The following is a 17,726-nucleotide window of genomic DNA, read 5'->3' as shown; positions in this document are numbered from 1 at the left end:
TACAGTGGCTCATTACTTCTTGTGAATCATTTCAAGAGCTGTAATTTCTTGAGTAAATAATTGAGCTAACTTTCAGCTTTGCTTAATATGTTGAAAACTCAAATAATTAAAGCATGGCTAATTAGGGCATTTAAGTGCTGTATGAGTAACTATGCTAAAGATGGGCCAAATTGAATTTAAGGGCACAGCCAAGGATGAAGTGTTAAATGGGCAAGTGTCAGTCGTGTGGAACAGACAAATATGCTTTGACAGTTATAATTTCTTTTAAGCCTTCAGAGTTTGGAACCACAAATATAAAGCCACCATTCTAAAATCACCCAGTGATTATATTCTAGCATCAATCATTGTTCGGAAAATGATTAGGAAACCCATTTATTCATCCAAGAATTTGAATAGTGAAATATTTTAATGGAATAATTATTCAAATTTGTTTAGTATGTTTTATTATTCTCATACCTACTTTATACTTTTTATACACATACATACATACACACACGCACACTCCACAATCAAACAATGACCAGAATGCTTTCCCTGTAAAATCTAACCAGGAGCAGAATCAGTCAACTTGCCTTTCCCCCCCTTTCTTTGGGGTCCCTAAGTGAGTGTACCTGAAGGAAGGCCCACTGCAGGTGATGCACAGAATAATTGCCCAGGAGCATAAACATTGAATGAGACCACCCACATGTCCTGAGAGCCATGCTCACTGCTTAGTGTGGTGGTGGCTAATCTCCACAACATGAAAATTGCTATACAGCCTTACAGTCTTCCAGAAATTCATAGTCAGAAAGCAGATCTAATGATGGGTGAAGGGATACATTGAACAGAACAGATTCAGTGAAGGAGGAGGAATCATCCAGAAGCATGGGGAAAATTACCAGCTACCAGACCTCAGCCAGAGACTCTGCTTCAAGTGAGTTTGAATGTGAGAAAAACTAAAAATCTTTTTTAAAATTGTGTTGGCTTGCTTGCGTTTTTTTTGGGTTTACTTGCTTATTTATTTATTTATTTATTTAATTTTTTGAGACAGGGTTCCACATTAAGTCAAGCTGGCCTGGAACTCACTTTGTAGCCAGACTAGCCACAGTTTTTTTCTTTTCTTTATTACTAAGAAATTTTCTATTCATTTTACTTACCAACCACAGATACCTCTCCTCTCCCTCCTCCCACCCCCCAACCCCCCCCAGGCCATCCCCCTATTCCCACCTCCTCCAAGGCAAGGCCTCCCATGGGGAGTCAGCAGAGCCTGGTACATTCAGTTGAGGCAGGTCCAAGTCCCTTCCCCTGCACCCAGGCTGTACAAGGTGTCCCACCATAAGCACTGGGCTCCACAAAGCCAGCTCATGCACCAGGGATGGATCCTGATCCCACTGCCAGGAGGCCCCTTGAGCAGGTCATTCTAAACAACTGTCTCACCTATGCAGAGGGCCTAGTCCAGTCCCATGGAGGCTCCACAGCTATTGGTCCATAGTTCATGAGTTCCCACTAGTTTGGTTTGGTTGTCTCTGTATAGTTCCCCATCATGATCTTGATGCCCCTTGCTCATAGAATCCCTCTTCCTTCTCTTTGACTACACTCCTGGAGCTCGGCCTGGTGCTTGGTTGTGGATCTTTGCATCGGCTTCCATCAGTTACTGGATGGAGGCTCTATGATGACAGTTAGGGTATTCACCAATCTGATTACTGGTATAGGCCAGTTCTGGTACCCTCTCCACTATTTCTAGTAGTCTAAGTTGGGTCATCCTTGTGGATTCCAGGGAACTGTCCTAGCCCCCCTGTTCTCCCTGTTACCATAATGTCTCCCTCTATCATGGTATCTCTTTCCTTGCTCTCCCACTCTGTCCCTGTTCCAGCTCAATCATCTCATTCCCTTATATTCTCATCCCCTATCCCCTACCCTCCATTGCCCCCCTCATCCCCAGTTTGCTCATGGAGATCTCATCTATTTCCCCTTCCCAGGGCGATCCATATGTCCCTCTTAGGGTCCTCCTTGTTAACTAGCTTCGCTGGAGCTGTGGCTTGTAGTCTGGTTATCCTTTGCTTTATATCTAGTATCCACTTATGAGTGAGTACATACCATGTTTGTCTTTCTGAGTCTGGGTTACCTCACTCAGGATGATATTTTCTAGTTCCATCCATTTGCCTGCAAATTTCATGATGTCATTTTTTTTTGTTTTGTTTTGTTTTTCTGCTGAGTAGTTCTCCATTGTATATGTGTACCACATTTTCTTTATCCATTCTTCATTTGAGGGGCATCTAGGTTGTTTCCAGATTCTGGCTATTATGAATAATGCTGCTATGAACATAGTTGAGCATGTATCCTTGTGGTATGATTGAGCATGACTTGGGTATATGCCAAAGAGTGGTATTGCTGGGTCTTGAGGTAGATTGATCCCAATTTTCTGAGAAACCACCATACTGATTTCCAAAGTGGCTGTACAAGTTTGCATTCCCACCAAAAGTGGAAGAGTGTTCCCCTTGCTCCACATTCTCTCCAACATAAGCTGTCATCAGTGTTTTTTATCTTAATCATTAAGTATAAGAAGGTACCTCAGAGTCATTTTGATTTGCATTTCCCTGATGACTAAGGATGCTGAGCAATTCCTTAAATGTCTTTCGGCCATTTGAGTTTTTTTTTTTTTTGTTCAGAAATCTCTGTTTAACTCTGTAGTCCATTTTTTAATTGGATTGTTAGGTATTTTGATGTCTAGTTTCTTAAGTTCTTTATATATTTTGGAGATTAGCCCTCTGTCAGATGTGGGGTTGATGAAGATATTTTCCCATTCTGTAGGCTGTTGTTTTGTCTTATTTATGGTGTCCTTTGCCTTAAAGAAGCTTCTCAGTTTCAAAGGTCCCATTTATTAATTGTTGTTCTCAGTGTTTGTGCTACTGATATTATATTTAGGAAGTAGTCTCCTGTGTTCAAAGTTACTTCCTACTTTCTCTTCTATCAGGTTCAGTGTAACTGGATTTATGTTGAGGTCTATGACCCACTTGGACTTGAGTTTTGTGCAGGATGATAGATATGGATCTATTTGCAGTCTTCTACATGTTGACATCTAGTTATGCCCACAACATTTGTTGAAGATGCTTTCTTTTTTCCATTGTGCAGTTTTGACTTCTTTGTCAAAAGTCAGATGTTCATAGGTGTGTGAATTAATGTCAGGGTCTTCAATTCGATCCATTGGTCCATATGTCGCTTTTTATGCCAATACCAAGCTGTTTTTATTACTATAGCTCCACAGTAGAGCTTGAGGTCAAGGTTCCATACTAACTCAAGCTGGCCTGGAACTCACTTTGTAGCCCAGGCTAGCCACAGTTTCATAAAAATTCCCCTCCCTGAGCCTTCCTGATGCTGGGATGATAGGTGGAAGTGGCCATGCTGGGCTTTAGAAACCAATTTCTTTGTGTGTTGCAATACCAATGCATGAACTCAGTACATTGTTATGTTAGGCAAGAGCTGAACCTCTGAGTTACATCCATGGCCCTTTCCTCTTTGTGTTTTTATTTAGACACAGTGTCTCACTAAGTCACCTAGGCTGACCATGAACAAATTCAGTAGCCTAGACATGCCTTGAGCTTTCGATTCTCTTACCTCAGCCTCCAGAATAGCTAGGATTATAGACCTGTGCCACCTGGCATAGAAATCTATCTTGTAAGTAGCATTTCACATGGCTTCAAGGACCAAATTTGGGTAAATATTTAAATGAAGGCACACATAAGTGAAAGATTTATATATATATATATATATAAATTACATACTATATATTACATATTAATATATATAATTACAATACAGACTAGAGCATAAAAAATAAGGCTGAGTATATCTTTGAGGGAGAATTATCAAAACAAGGTAACACAGTATCTGTAAACTTAGTTTTTGTTTTTTTCCAACCCAAGCTATTCCTTGTGTTTCTGCTTTTTTGTAGGGTACATGTTAGTAATAAAAATCAAACATGACTTCTGTCTTCATGGTTGGAGCTCTATGCCTTATGGAACTCTTAGCCAGACATGAAAAATACATGTGTTCAATACTGAAGTGGTGTGGTAGCACAACTCTATCAAGGATGTGTTACATGACAAATGCCAGTGGATGGTGTAGTGACCCAGTGTTACACTCACAATCTTGGTGGTTTTATTTCCACTTTAATGTAATTTGATGCAACATCCTAGCATAGAGATGCAGCATCCACCGACTGACAGACATTGGTAAATTCCAGCAGAAAAAGAAAACCCAGTTTAAATTCTTCCTGTTCTAACAGGGATGGATGTTCCTGTGTCCAGCTTAATAACAACATAGCTACACTTCCCATGTCCCTAGTCTACAAAGGTACTATACCATGAAGTTAGGAATGACCTTCCTACCTCAAGTCTGTGTTATGAGACTTATCCTTTATCTGCATACATATGTTGTGCATCATGATTGGTTGGAGGTTAAGTACTATTCTCATTATGGCAATGAGTAGTATGATTAATACTATTTAAATACTTCACTGGTATTTTGATCCATAATATGACATATGCTAGCTTCTGTAAATAGATTGTTGGCATTTGTAACTACTATGTGCCCATATAAATAAGTGACTAACTAGGAAATCATATGAAATATTCTATCAGGTACAATCATTCTGCATCATGTAATTTGGAGATTGCAAAAGAAAATAGCAAACCCTGGGCATCTTCCTGAGAAATCCAATAAATACCAGGTGACCAATAATCATATAAATGAGAAAATGACTAGGTTTTTAAAATAATTTGAAAAATTGGCCATATGTGCAATATTGGTACTAATGCTATTTACAACAGTAACTGCAACATGCTAGTTAAGGAGCTACACAATAGCCAAAGCATTCCAAGAGTAATTGATGGATTTTGATAAGTTAGAATAAAAGAGTGCTTTCACTGTTTGCGTAATAGCCTCAGCTATCTCTGTGTTGATAAAACTGTGATTTAGTTCATATTCAACAATAACACAAACAAAAATGTTCAAGGATCAAACTACTTGGGAAACATTGATATAAACCATTTATAAATGACTTTACAAAGATGAGGACCAAGTCTGGTTCCCAAGCACTCACGTGAAGGCTGGGCACTGGTGGCAAGCATTTGCAACCCCAATGTTATAGTGCAGAGGCAGAAGGATACTGGGGACTCGACCAGCCTAGCCAGAGCAGCAATCTCCAAGTTCCCTGAGAACCGTTTTCTCAGTAAATAAGACAGAGAATAAAGGGAAACACCACCATTAACTTCTGACTTCCACTTGTGCACACACACACACACACACACACACACACACACACACACGGAGGGTATTTAAAGAATACTTCTGGGTTGAAAAGACAGTTCAGCGGGTAAGGGTACTTGCTGTGTAATCATGGAGACCTGAGCTCAAATCCTCAAGTTTCACATTAAAAAAAAAATGCTGAGTATAATCCTGTGTGTGTGACCCAGTGTTGCAGAGTGGAGACAGGAGTAGAGTTGTAGAGAGTAGAGACAAGAGGGTTGCTGGACCTTTTTGGTGGACAGCTTAGCTTCAGTTTTAGAGAGACATCCTGTTTCAAAGTAGTACAGGAGAGAGGGAATCAGCAGGAAGGTCACCATCTGACTAGTCACATGCATCCATATACAGGAAGTGGAGGAGGGGCTGGAATTGGAAGCAGGGTGAGGCTGCAAACTTTTTTGTTTGTTTGTTTGTTTTTGATTTTTGTTTTGTTTTGTTTTTCATTTTTCTTTATTAAGAAATTTTCTTCTCACTTCACATTCCACCCACAGATTCCCCCCTCCTCCCTCCTCCCACCCCCCAGCCCTCTCTCCCAAGCCACCCAGCATCCCCACATCCCCCAAGTCAAGGTCTCCCATGGGGAGTCAGCGGAGCCCAGCACATTGAACCTAGGCAGATCCAAGTTCCTTCCCACTGCACCAAGGTTGTGCAAGGCGTCACACCACAGGCACTGGATTCCCAGAAGCCTGCCCATGCACCAGGGACAGATCTGTGGCCGAGCGGGCTGTAAACTCTTAATGCCTCCCCAATAGAGCACCTTCTCCAACAAAGGTCCACATCCTGGTTGATCTGTAGTTTCTTAAACAGGAGCAGCAGCTGAGGACCAAGTATTCAAATACTTGAGCCTTTTAGGGAACATTTTTCTTTTAAACCACCACAGTAAGCAAACCCATGGTCATAATCAAATGTGTGGACCATATGCACATCAGTAGGAATAGGTTAAAATAGCCTAGAATGTTACTGTCCAATTAACAACTTAGCTGTGATTATAGGGCAGGCGTACATGTTACTTCAAGGTAAATAAAGCAGACTTAGCCCCACAGTTCCAAGTGTAGTCTAGTATGGCTGAATGGGATTGTCAGTATCTTCTACCAGATCCTGTGTATTTTAGATGAGCAAACTAGGGTTCAGAGATCCACCAAAGCAATATAAGGAATTAATGGAAGAATACATACCCACCCACTCATACTTACATGCCTCTAATCATTCTTCATTTCATGTGTACATTCATTCAATGTAATTTAATAAGCACTCACTTATTAAATGTCTGTATATATTTAGACACCAAAAAAATGTGATGGCAATCAAAATAAGGCAGGGTCTCTGGACTTAGGGCAACCACTTGCGTTACATCATATTAGTAGGACTTAGAGAGCCATTAATACAATTGTCACACAAACGCACATATAATTTCAAAGATAACTTCTCTAAAATAAAATGGCATATGCTTTGGAATTGTGACAAGGAAATGTGACTTGAAGGAGAGGGTCAGGAAGGGTTTCTCAGAAGTAGAAAACTTAAATTAAACATTGAAGCCTAACCAGAAACCATGAGACATAAAAGGAGAGTGGAGAGAGGTTCAGAAGCCCTGGAAAGAGACAGGTTTAAGTGAGACCAGTTCTCCATAGCCTCCTGCCTTTGAACCTACGGTCCCCAGATCGGTGGCACTGTCTGAGGAGGTTTAGATGGTGCAACCTTGCTAGAGTCACTAGGGGTAGGCTTTGAGATGAAAGCCTCAGGCCACTTCTTGTTTGGTCTCTCTTCTTCATGCTTTCATTTTAAAAGGTAGGGTATCTGCCCCCTGCTCTTGTGTTCATGCCTGTAACTTGTTACCAAATCCCTTCTTGCCACGATGGACTCCTCTCCCTCTGGAACAATGAAACTAAATACTCCTCCTTAAATGGCCTTGGTCAGGGCAGTTTATCACAGCAACAGAAAAGTGACCTATCCAGGTGTTTATGGGCTAGCAGTAAAGCCCAGCATGTTTAGGGTCAAGAACGTAAGAAGGGAGGAGCAGGAAAGACTGGTGGGAGAGGTTGTCCTAGACCTGCCCGGACCTGTAGTCCAAGTTTAGAATTTTTATCTTTATAATGAGCGTCATGGCAAGCTATGCAAGACTGTTAGCAGAAGGATAATATTATGGTTCTCATCTTTAACAGCTTTATTTTCACCTGGGTGAATGCCAGACTCATAAATGCTATTTTGAGGTATTGGGCTTTCCTGTAACTTTGAGGTTCTAAGTGGCGGCCTGGAGAAGGAGCAGGTGGGAGGGAGCGAGAGCGGAAGCGGGGCCATGAAGGGATATTGGGAGGGTGTTGCCTTATCGCCCATCTGGCTTAACCTGTCAGTCCTGGGGCTGTCTAATGAGCTTCCGAGGAAATAAAGACATGTTTTAAAAAAATAGAGCTGCTTAGAAGGATTCGCATATAGAAGAAATTTACTTGTTGTTTGTGAGCTGTGTGAGGTTGGCTTTTCCATGAATTTACATGATTTTTTTAAGATACTCAATGTGGTACTCCTGGTCCAGTTTCTTTTTGTAAAAGAATATATCAGGGCTAAGAAGATTGTCTGTATTCACTGCAGGCCTTCTTAGGATTTCAGAGGGTAAGAATTCTGGCTGATCTCACTCATCCAAGTGGAATTCTAAAACACATCATTGAAAAATGAGTAGGAAACCAAGCCAGGCTTTGCAAGTGAGGAAGTGTACGGAGAAGGTTGTAGGAAGTTCAGCCCTGCTTCAGAGGGGGGCTTTTAGACTTGGTTCTCTGAGGTCTGAAGTTGTTGGAACCTCACCTCCCTTCCTAGAAGTCCTTGACAGGTTTTATTTTTACTGCTGGAAGATAGTGTCCCAGCTGCCCTGAAATCTTCAATTTCCTCTACACAACCCCCAACTATCCCTCCCAGGCTACCAGAGTACTCCCTAAGTCTGGATTGCCTGTCAGCAAACACACTGTGTAGGACTAAACAGGCACTTTGCAATGGCAGAGCCTATCCATACCTGAGAAAGAACAGATGAAGGACAAGTTTAGAATTTAGTCGGGCTGTTAACCTTGTTTCTAATAATATGTTTCTTCCTCCCGCTAAGTCCACAACCCTGAACGAGACACAAGGAGAGCTCTCACTCTGAAGGATATTTTAAATGGAACATTCTCATATAAAACATTTTTTCCAAACTGGATTTCAGGTAAACAGATCATTTCTTATCTTCTGGGAGTTTGTAAAATATATATTCTTTTTTGTTGTCTGTGCCAAGGCTCTTTTATAATAGCCAGAGTTACTGCTCACCAATAGAAACTAACAGAGACAGATTCTTCAGGATATTCAGGGAACGTTTTGCACCACCATTCATTCCTGGCTTGCACAATTTTTATGAAGCTACCCTGAATCTTAGAAGGAAAACAGAAGTTAGGAATGCTGTCTCAGAATATTGCCAGTGAATGACATTGCTTCTGGGAGTAGGAAACGGGTCCCTAATTAGGAGGAGTCATGAGAATTTTACCCAAAGGGAGAGTCTATCATTAATCTAGACAATCTAAGAGGAAGTCAGCTCCCTCCCTGACAGAAATAGACCTTTAAGGGTTACAGAATTGATATTCCTTAGTTTTTATGATGACAACGTGGTCAAAGAGGTCTAACCAAAGAAACAGTAAGGTTAAATCAATGGCATTATACTTGTGTATATAAAGGGTCATTTACCAAGGTAGAGCATCGACATTTCTCTCTTTAGAAAATTCATGTAAAGTATCTGTTACAGTAAATCAAAACAAAGCCCAAATAAGACTTATTTTCATTATTACAAAAGAAACTCACCCATTCTAAACTAGTGTGTCCTGTTCGTAGCTCAGAGAAGATGACATTTCACTCTGAGCACCCTGAATCAGTTAGAAGAAGGCTGCTGGCAAATGTGCCATCTTTAGGAGATGCAGAAAGAGCAGAGTTCTGTTCCTCCCATCTACGGCCTCTCTGTGCTGGGAGGGAGGAAAGCAAGGTGTATTTGTGGAGCAGAGGGGGGTCTTTTGTTATAAATATTTTCTTTAAGAGTGATCATTTCATGTTTTGCTTTCTTTTGTGTTTAAAGCACAGGAATATCTTCATCAATCTGCTGATGATAACATAGTGTTTTATAATATTGAAACAAGAGAATCCTATGTCATTTTGAGTAATACCACCATGGTATGTATCAGCATTGTTTGACTCCCTCAGAAACCTTTGCAAGCACCCCGCTGACTCAGGACCAATTCAGATTCTTAGTGGTGATCTGGATACAACCCACCCATCTTCCTACTTTCATCTCCAGTGCTTTCTAGACACACTGAACCACTGCCCTCCTCCTCTGCTCTATCCCATAGTGTCTTTTCCTGCTGTGTAAGTAATGTAGTGTAAGATATGAATTAGGAACCTAGAATCAAGTGAACTGAGATCCAACTCCTTTCACTAAGGCGAAATGTTGGATAAGTTACTACACTACCCCAGCTTGCTATACCTCAGTTTCTTCTACTGTAAAGTGAGGGCAATGATACTTTTTTAGGTTAATATACAGATTAAACCAAAAAACATTGAAATGTGCTTAGGACATTGCTTAACAGAGAATAGATGTTCAAGGAATGGTAGCTATGATGTTTGGTTCATGCTGTTCTTTCCTCCTGGGATTTCAAGCCTCCTCCATCTCTACCCTCAAAGACCTTCTAATCTTTCAAACTGAGCTCCAAGGACATCCTTGTAATCTGTGTAACCAATTACCCTCTCAATTCAACTCTGGCACTCTCCCCTTAATGCTTTTGCAATGTTGTACTGAATCACTTTTATAACTTTCTAATTTGCACTGTCACTCATCTGTAAGATTTAATATTATATGCTTTTGAAATTGCTGTGTTTTTTGATATTAAAATCTTCCCATAGTGTCTAGTAAATTCCCTCATTTGTACTAGGTATAGCATCCATTTTTTAAAATTGCATTCAAATTGTATCTGAGTATATCGATGATGTGATATTCCTTTAGAATAAAAAAGTTTATGACAGGTAATTTTTTCTATATTCTAACCAACTTCTTCTTAATTTCAGAAAAGTGTGAATGCTTCAGATTACGGTTTGTCACCTGATCGGCAATTTGCATATCTAGAAAGTGATTATTCAAAGGTATTAACTACTTAATTTTGATACATATGCATATATAGAGATAATTATTTCTTCTGTTTAGTGTCTTAAAGTAAGAAAATTTAATTGGAACTGGGAGAGGAGGCACCTACCAGGAGGAGTCTATATCTCTCTGTAAATATGTAAGGAATCAGTGAATTCATGAAGCACAGCTAAAATATACACAATAATTTATAATTTGACATTTTTTAAGTCTAGTCTGATTATCAAGTAGCAGAAAATAATTTTTTCCTGAGGTAAGAAAATGTCATTTGGGCATACTGATATCCATCAGAAAGGGAGTAATTATTCTGGTATCTCTAGAAGTCTTCGTCATTATAACACATTAGGTAATTCTTGTACAGTTTACCTTTTTTGTTTGTTTGTTTGTTTTTGTTTTTTCGAGACAGGGTTTCTCTGTGTAGTTTTTCACCTTTCCTGGAACTCACTTTGTAGACCAGGCTGGCCTCGAACTCACAGAGATCTACCTGCCTCTGCCTCCCAAGTGCTGGGTTAAAGGCATGCGCCACCACCACCCGGCAATTCTTGTACAGTTTAATCTCACAAAACTATACTGTTATTCCAAACAGAAGCATCAAGGTGTAGTATATGAAGTTGTATATCAACACAGGAGTATGCAGTCAATATACTGTAGAGGAAGGCTCAGATTTTGTGTATTTGAGAGTCTAATCCCTTAGTGTTACTGGTACTTAATTTTCTCTTCCTGAATGAATAAGTAGCAGATAGATGATGGTTATTTCACTTCTTCTCTCCGTATGTGACAAAGCATAAAGCAACTTACATTCAAACTAAAGTTCTAGTAGTTCTTTTGAGATCTTTCAATCGGAAAGAAGGAAGGAAGGAAGGAAGGAAGGAAGGAAGGAAGGAAGGAAGGAAGGAAGGAAGGAAGGAAGGAACTTTTACTTTGACTACACTTTTCAGATCTTCCCTGAGTTGAAGTTCCCTTTTAGGCTTTCCTTCCTATTCCAATGGAGAAGTCATTCTGACCACTACCAGCATGCTCAGTCAGGGTCTTATTCTCCAGTAGTCCAGGCCTTGGTGACCCAAATCCTCAGAAATATGCATTTCAGCTTAATGGAGCTTGTCAAGAGATTGAAAGCCTTTTAAGAAACAGAATCCCAAACAATGTTTGCATTATTCACTAAGCCCAGCATATACTCAAGTAGATAAAGGGCAGCTCAGTTCAGAAGGAATATTAAGTTTAACTCTTCTATTTGTTTTTCAAATTCTATGATTTAAATATATACACCCAAAGAAAGGAAGACATTTTGTAACAAGCTGTCCAGGAAATTCCTTCTAACCAATTTTAAAGGGTATTATTCTTACCCAGGTGTGACGCAGATGCTAGAGGCTATGGACATCACAGGGTCCTCCTTCAATCTAGAGGAACATTCTGAGGACAAAGGGTGTCACAGATAAGATTTTTTTTATACTGTGAAATGACTTTGGGCATGCTTTTTATGGAGTAAAAGTTAGATCATCCTGAGATGCCCTCTGGCACCTGAACAAGTAGCATGAAAGTATACATACAGTAAAAGTAAAGGAAATCCTGCTTTGCATTGAAACACATCTCCCCTAGAGCCCAGTGAGAATCCATCATTACATATTATTATCCGAATGAGCTTTCTGAGCTTCATAACTTTGTCCTCTGTCTCTGCCTCTCTTCCCAACAGCTTTGGCGATACTCATACACAGCGACATACTACATCTACGACCTTTGGAATGGGTAAAGCACCTTGGCTAGCTATTAATGCAGCTTAACTCTTAAGACTTCTAGCTCTGATCTGAGTTTAAGACTACATTATCTTGTTACTGATATTGCGTATGTAGTTTGCAATAAACATCAACCCACAAAACAGGATGACTCTCCTATGATATAGTTTCCTGTTTATTTGACTACTATTATGCATTTTATATATAAAATATCTTTGATTTTTCTAATTTCAAAGAGAAAATAAGAGATGTGCGACTTATGGAAATAAACACATGTAATAAAACTTTTTAAAATGCATGGGAATGAGACTTTTAAGGAGGAAGCCCACTACATTAGAAAGAGGCTGGAGAAGGGAGGTATGGCAACAGCCATTGTCTGGATCCACATCCCACTCATTGATTTAAAACTGATTGTTTTTAAATTTTTAAGATGCTTATTTTAATCCTTAAAGTGTTAAATATCTCTCAATTATAGAAGGAATAGAGATTGTCATTTATGTATTATTTTCTTTATTTTTATGTACATTCCAACTACATGAAATAGTTAACACTTAAAAGAAAAACAAAATGAATATACAGGAATATGAAGGGACAGCATCCTAGACAGAAGAGTATATATATGATGGTTTCCAGAGACAATATAAAAGGTTAAGAAAAACAAAATTTTAGTATCTCACGTCCACTGCTTAGAGGAGAGCAGCCTGCTAGGGGAGGCTGTATAAAGTTGGAAAGGATTTGGGGACTGAAACTGGGTGAATAATAACCAGGCGACCATTAAAAAGAGCTTAGATCTATTTCTGATGGCAAGAGGAAACCACTGAAGGATTTTATAGGAAATGACACAATCAGATTTGTACCTTAGACAACTCACTCTGGCTAATTGAGGAAATAGATCACTCTGGTTACTCATCTTCATATGATACCCTCTTTACTGTTATACAAAAAGTAAGAATAATTGTATGTCTTGAAGAAGTATTGAAAATCCTCTTCCGGGCTATTTTCCCTTTTGTCAAATAAGGAACAAATAATTGTTTTAAGTCATCTCCTTATTTCAGGGGAAAAAAACAAGACCTGGTTTTTAAAACGTAGTCTCAGTTGATCTAATGGATTTGGAGTCTCCTTTCTGTTTCAATATCACTGCTAAAGGCAAGAAGTATTTACAGAGCTCTATAGCCTGAAAAGCATATATAGAAAAATGCAAATGAGCTGAAAGAACCAACCCTAGTCCTAGGAACCCTCAGTCTGGCAAGATACAAATCATAGCCTTGCAGAACAGTTTTATTCGGGCCTTAATCATGCCATTATCATTTAAAACTTCTTGATGTTGAAGTTCACCAAATTGAAAAGCACCCAAATGAAAATATTCCCAAATAAAATGATGATTACTAATTTCTTAGCAACAGCTTAGACAAGATTATGTCCTGCATCTGTGTTACCTGCTTAGCTTGTCTGTAGTATGTCTAGTCGAACCATTCACTGGGTTTGCTTCTTTGTTTGTTTTTTATATGTGTATTTTTCTGTGTGTGTGTGTCTTCTATTTTCTTCACAACTATTTAATTTTGCAGATATTTTTGGCCAGGCAAAATAATATCACTTTAGTTGGAGGTGGCAAATTGGTTGAAAGTCAAGTGGCAATGCCACTAATCTCATGCCTCTGCCTCTGAAGATTACTAAAACCTCTAACCAAAAAGCTATTTGTAATTGATACCCACTGGCAAGAGAAAAAAATCACTTTCCTCCAGTGAGGTGTCACTGGGTATATCAACCACATTCTAGGGTGGGCCCCATGCCCAGCAGTAGTTGATGGACACAAAACAAGATCCACAGTTTTTGTTGTTACTGTTGGGGATTTTTTGTTTTGCTTTGGCTTTTTAAATCTTATGTGTTCATTTTTATTTTCATTTTTGTGCTTTTTGAGAGAGAGAGAGAGAGAGAGAGAGAGAGAGAGAGAGATCAAATTTGGTGGGTAATGAGGTAGAAAGGATCTGGGGAAAAACATTCTCGAAATATATTGTAAGAAAAAGAATTAATACATTTTAAAAATAAATTTAAGAAAAAAAGTCTAGTGCACAGTAATGAAGATAGTTGTGGTTTAAGCAAGGTGGGATCCATAGGTGACAGTTTTTATAATACATCCCCTTTCTCTGTCTTTCGTGGCATTAATGACTCATAAAAACACAAATCGACAGCTCAGGTGGCTTTCCAGTCATAGAGACATGCAATTGGATTTGCAGTTTGCCATTGTTCCTGCCATTGCCAGCTTAACTGTACCCCATAGAGAAGACTTGGGCAGTTTTCTGTAGCTTAGGCAGTTACAATGTAACATTGTAACTTAGGTAGTGTTACAATATCAGTCAAATGTAATATGAACATTAACTTGATACAGATTGTACACCAGGGAAAGAATGGCTTCTGATCATTATCTTAGCTATATCCTAACATCTCTGTTGTCATCATGTCATATGTTGACCTCTGGCTGCCAGAAGTCTCACAGCAATGCAGCATTCAAAATCTTCCTCCAAGAGCATCACTTCTTCCTACCAAGCATTTGCCTCATTGTTAGGTATTGTTCTGTGTGACATAATAAATTCAGTCAAGATAAAGTGCATTATAGGTCTTCTCCATCGTCCAGGTATGAGGGAGAGGTGAAGGTCGAACTGACAGACAAATGTGAGGCCCAAGGTACAGAGACTGTTAGCAGAAAGGAATTGGGTCTTTTTGAATGTCTTCAAATTGGTCTTAAAAGTAGATATTGCTTTGCTGTGCCACAGAAACAGTCTTGATGACACTATTAAGATGCTTTTCAAGCAGTCAAACTTTCAGCATGGCAGCTTATGATTCTTTAGTACATAAACATTTGATGTGTTCTCGTTGAAAAGCTACAAGAGCTCCACAATGCAATTCACTTAGCTGAAGCTTGTAGAGGGATGCTAAACATCAAAGTGAGGGTTTTGGGCCAATAGACTATCTGAAATTTCCCCATGGGTGGAGAACTTTGCAAGCTTAAGGCACACTGCCCAGTATACGATCTGTTTTTCAGTTTAGCTTGAGATCAGATGTTCCTTTCCTTTTCTGATTTCAAGTCAGATCCCCAGGGAGATTGTCAAATGGCATCTTATTTTCAAAAATTTGAAATTCATATGCATTCACAGAGATGGGGGTTGTGAATGAGAATGTGGAAGAGCACATATTAAACTTGAGCACAATTATAGAAACTCAGAGCTGGAAGGCACGTCAGTGACCATCTTAGTCTGGTGTGTGCAAATTTTACAGTCTCAGGGGTTAAATGATTTGAGCTTTATTTGGGGTCTGCCCAAGAACTAGCAATGCAATTTTTAAAAGTCCTTATCATTTCTCCATGTTTCACAGTTGTCTTCTGTGAAACAGAGGGACTCTATTAGATGATCTCCAGATCACCCAGTCTGTAGGAATGCTGTCCTTTTACTTCACTGTGAAGGTCTGAAAACAGAGAAGTTAGGTGACTTTTAAACAACCATTGAGAAGATGGCGGCCACCGTGCATGGCTTTAGTGCCTCATTCCCATGTACTCCTCTTTTGCACTGGTAGAAGGGGAGAGATTTCTTACAGATGTCCTTAATTTTAATAGTTTTTTACTTATTCTGTTTACGCAGACCTTTTTTTAAGCATCGAACCCCAAGAGTTGTGTTTTTATATATTTATTTTTCTTTCTTTCTTTCTAGGGAATTTGTAAGAGGATATGAGCTTCCTCGCCCAATTCAGTATCTATGCTGGTCGCCTGTTGGGAGTAAATTAGTAAGTGTTTAGATCATAGAAGTGTTTAATCATTTAAATAAAAGAGGAGCCATTTTATTTTGGCCTTTGTTAAATTTCCCTGCCTAAAAGGAAAAAAAAAAAAGATACATCATGACTATTTCAGTGGCTAAAAATGGGAAGAGTTTGGATAAATTGAAACCCGTTTGAGAATTCCGCAAAACCTCAAGCTCATGGATAGACTTCTTTAAATATCGCAGTCAAAAACTTTATCCTTATACTCAGCCAGAATGCGTTGTGCCAGAAAACTCAGGAAAAATATGGTTTTCACAAGTTTCCCAGACTAGCTTCAGACAACATGAAATTTTGTCCAAGCTCTTCTTTAAGGACTCTAAATAAAGATTAGATCTGGCTAGCTATTAATATTCAGGGATTTATTTGACTGCCTGTCAATATGCACAATTACTTATTGGATAATAAAATAACTATTTTGCAGTAGAAATTATTTCTTATTTGATACAGATTTTTAAAGCATAAAATGTTAATGTGTGTTGATTATATTTTTTAACCTGTTAAATTGTTTTAGTTGTGAATTCTTTTGCATTTGAATTACCACCCCTTTAAAAGACAACAGGTAAATAATTAGATATACATTGTTACTATATTTGTTAGAGAACTTTCCCTTATTGACTAATTTTCTGCCATTTCTAGGCCTATGTCTATCAAAACAATATTTACTTGAAACGAAGACCAGGAGATCCACCTTTTCAAATAACTTACACTGGAAGAGAAAATAAAATATTTAATGGAATTCCAGACTGGGTCTATGAAGGTAAGCTGTGTTTCTTTCCTACTGTTGCTGTATTAGGTTTAAAACTGAAAATGCTCTCACGTGTTCAGTAAGAATTAGCTGAATGGAATCTTATTTTTATAAGTGACCGTCCTTCTGAAAACTGTTAATAGGTTGTGACAGTGACTCATCTTCAAGAATAAAATCTTGTTATCAGGGACCAGTGGAATCGACATTCATGAATGTTACTATAAAGTACACAAGACATATTCTAAGAACTATATGGTCCTTAGTTACTGAGTTAATGTGTTATCCCATGTTTGTTTTGCTTAAAGAAGAAATCTCCCTCTCCTCACCCCAAGCTAAATAGCTACACTATTTTGCAAGAAAATGTTCTTAGTTTTTGATGCTGACACCCTCTTGAATTTTATCCTTATTTTAGGACATGCAGTACACAGGAATTAATTGGACTTTAAGAGGTCCTCTAGTCTCTATTCCTCTAATTTCTTTCTTTAAAAAAATGTATGTGTATGTATATTTACACACACACACACACACACACACACACACACACACACACACACACACACACAAATTAACCCTGGTTTAAAAAACTCTTCTTGGGAATGAAACTCAACCTCCACTGGCAAAGTGAAATCACAGCCTGCTTTGTCTACTGTAGGTAATGCCTACTTACTAGACTACCTGTCTACCTAAGTCTGTAGCATAGTAGTCTATTTGGGCTACTTTGGGTTATTTTTTTTTAATTGCCCTAAAGGGAAAATTAATCATTATCAATGTGTTTATTATTTATTTTAAATGTCAAATTTGTGATTAACAGCAATTATCAGCAAGACTAATTGACGTTTAATACAGAATGGAGTTTAAACTGTTCTTCTTAAAAATCACAGTATTTTTTTAACAACCAAAGTATGGCATATGTTACATCTATATTAAAAACATGATTTAAGTCAAAAAATATATATTTGTTTAGAAGTATTGACGATGATTTTAAGAATAACCAATAGTTGTAAATAATATGTTAATACTTACT

At 38.6% G+C, this 17,726-nt stretch overlaps 1 protein-coding gene across 1 annotated transcript in view; it reads left to right on the top strand.

The window, feature by feature from the left end:
- Positions 1–17,726, top strand: part of Fap (fibroblast activation protein alpha) — a 74,049-nt gene that overhangs the window by 10,881 nt on the left and 45,442 nt on the right. The window contains exons 3-8 of the mRNA XM_052725457.1: positions 8,369–8,467; positions 9,362–9,456; positions 10,345–10,419; positions 12,111–12,163; positions 15,852–15,924; positions 16,594–16,714. Coding sequence (XP_052581417.1) covers positions 8,369–8,467; positions 9,362–9,456; positions 10,345–10,419; positions 12,111–12,163; positions 15,852–15,924; positions 16,594–16,714 — 516 coding nt within the window. The remainder of the gene's footprint in view (positions 1–8,368; positions 8,468–9,361; positions 9,457–10,344; positions 10,420–12,110; positions 12,164–15,851; positions 15,925–16,593; positions 16,715–17,726) is intronic.

Source organism: Peromyscus californicus, unplaced genomic scaffold (genome assembly GCF_007827085.1).
Source record: "Peromyscus californicus insignis strain IS unplaced genomic scaffold, ASM782708v3 Scaffold_7__1_contigs__length_154581171, whole genome shotgun sequence".
NCBI lineage: Eukaryota > Metazoa > Chordata > Mammalia > Rodentia > Cricetidae > Peromyscus > Peromyscus californicus.
Note: the sequence above shows the minus strand (reverse complement) of the source record. Positions and strands in the feature narration are given on the sequence as shown.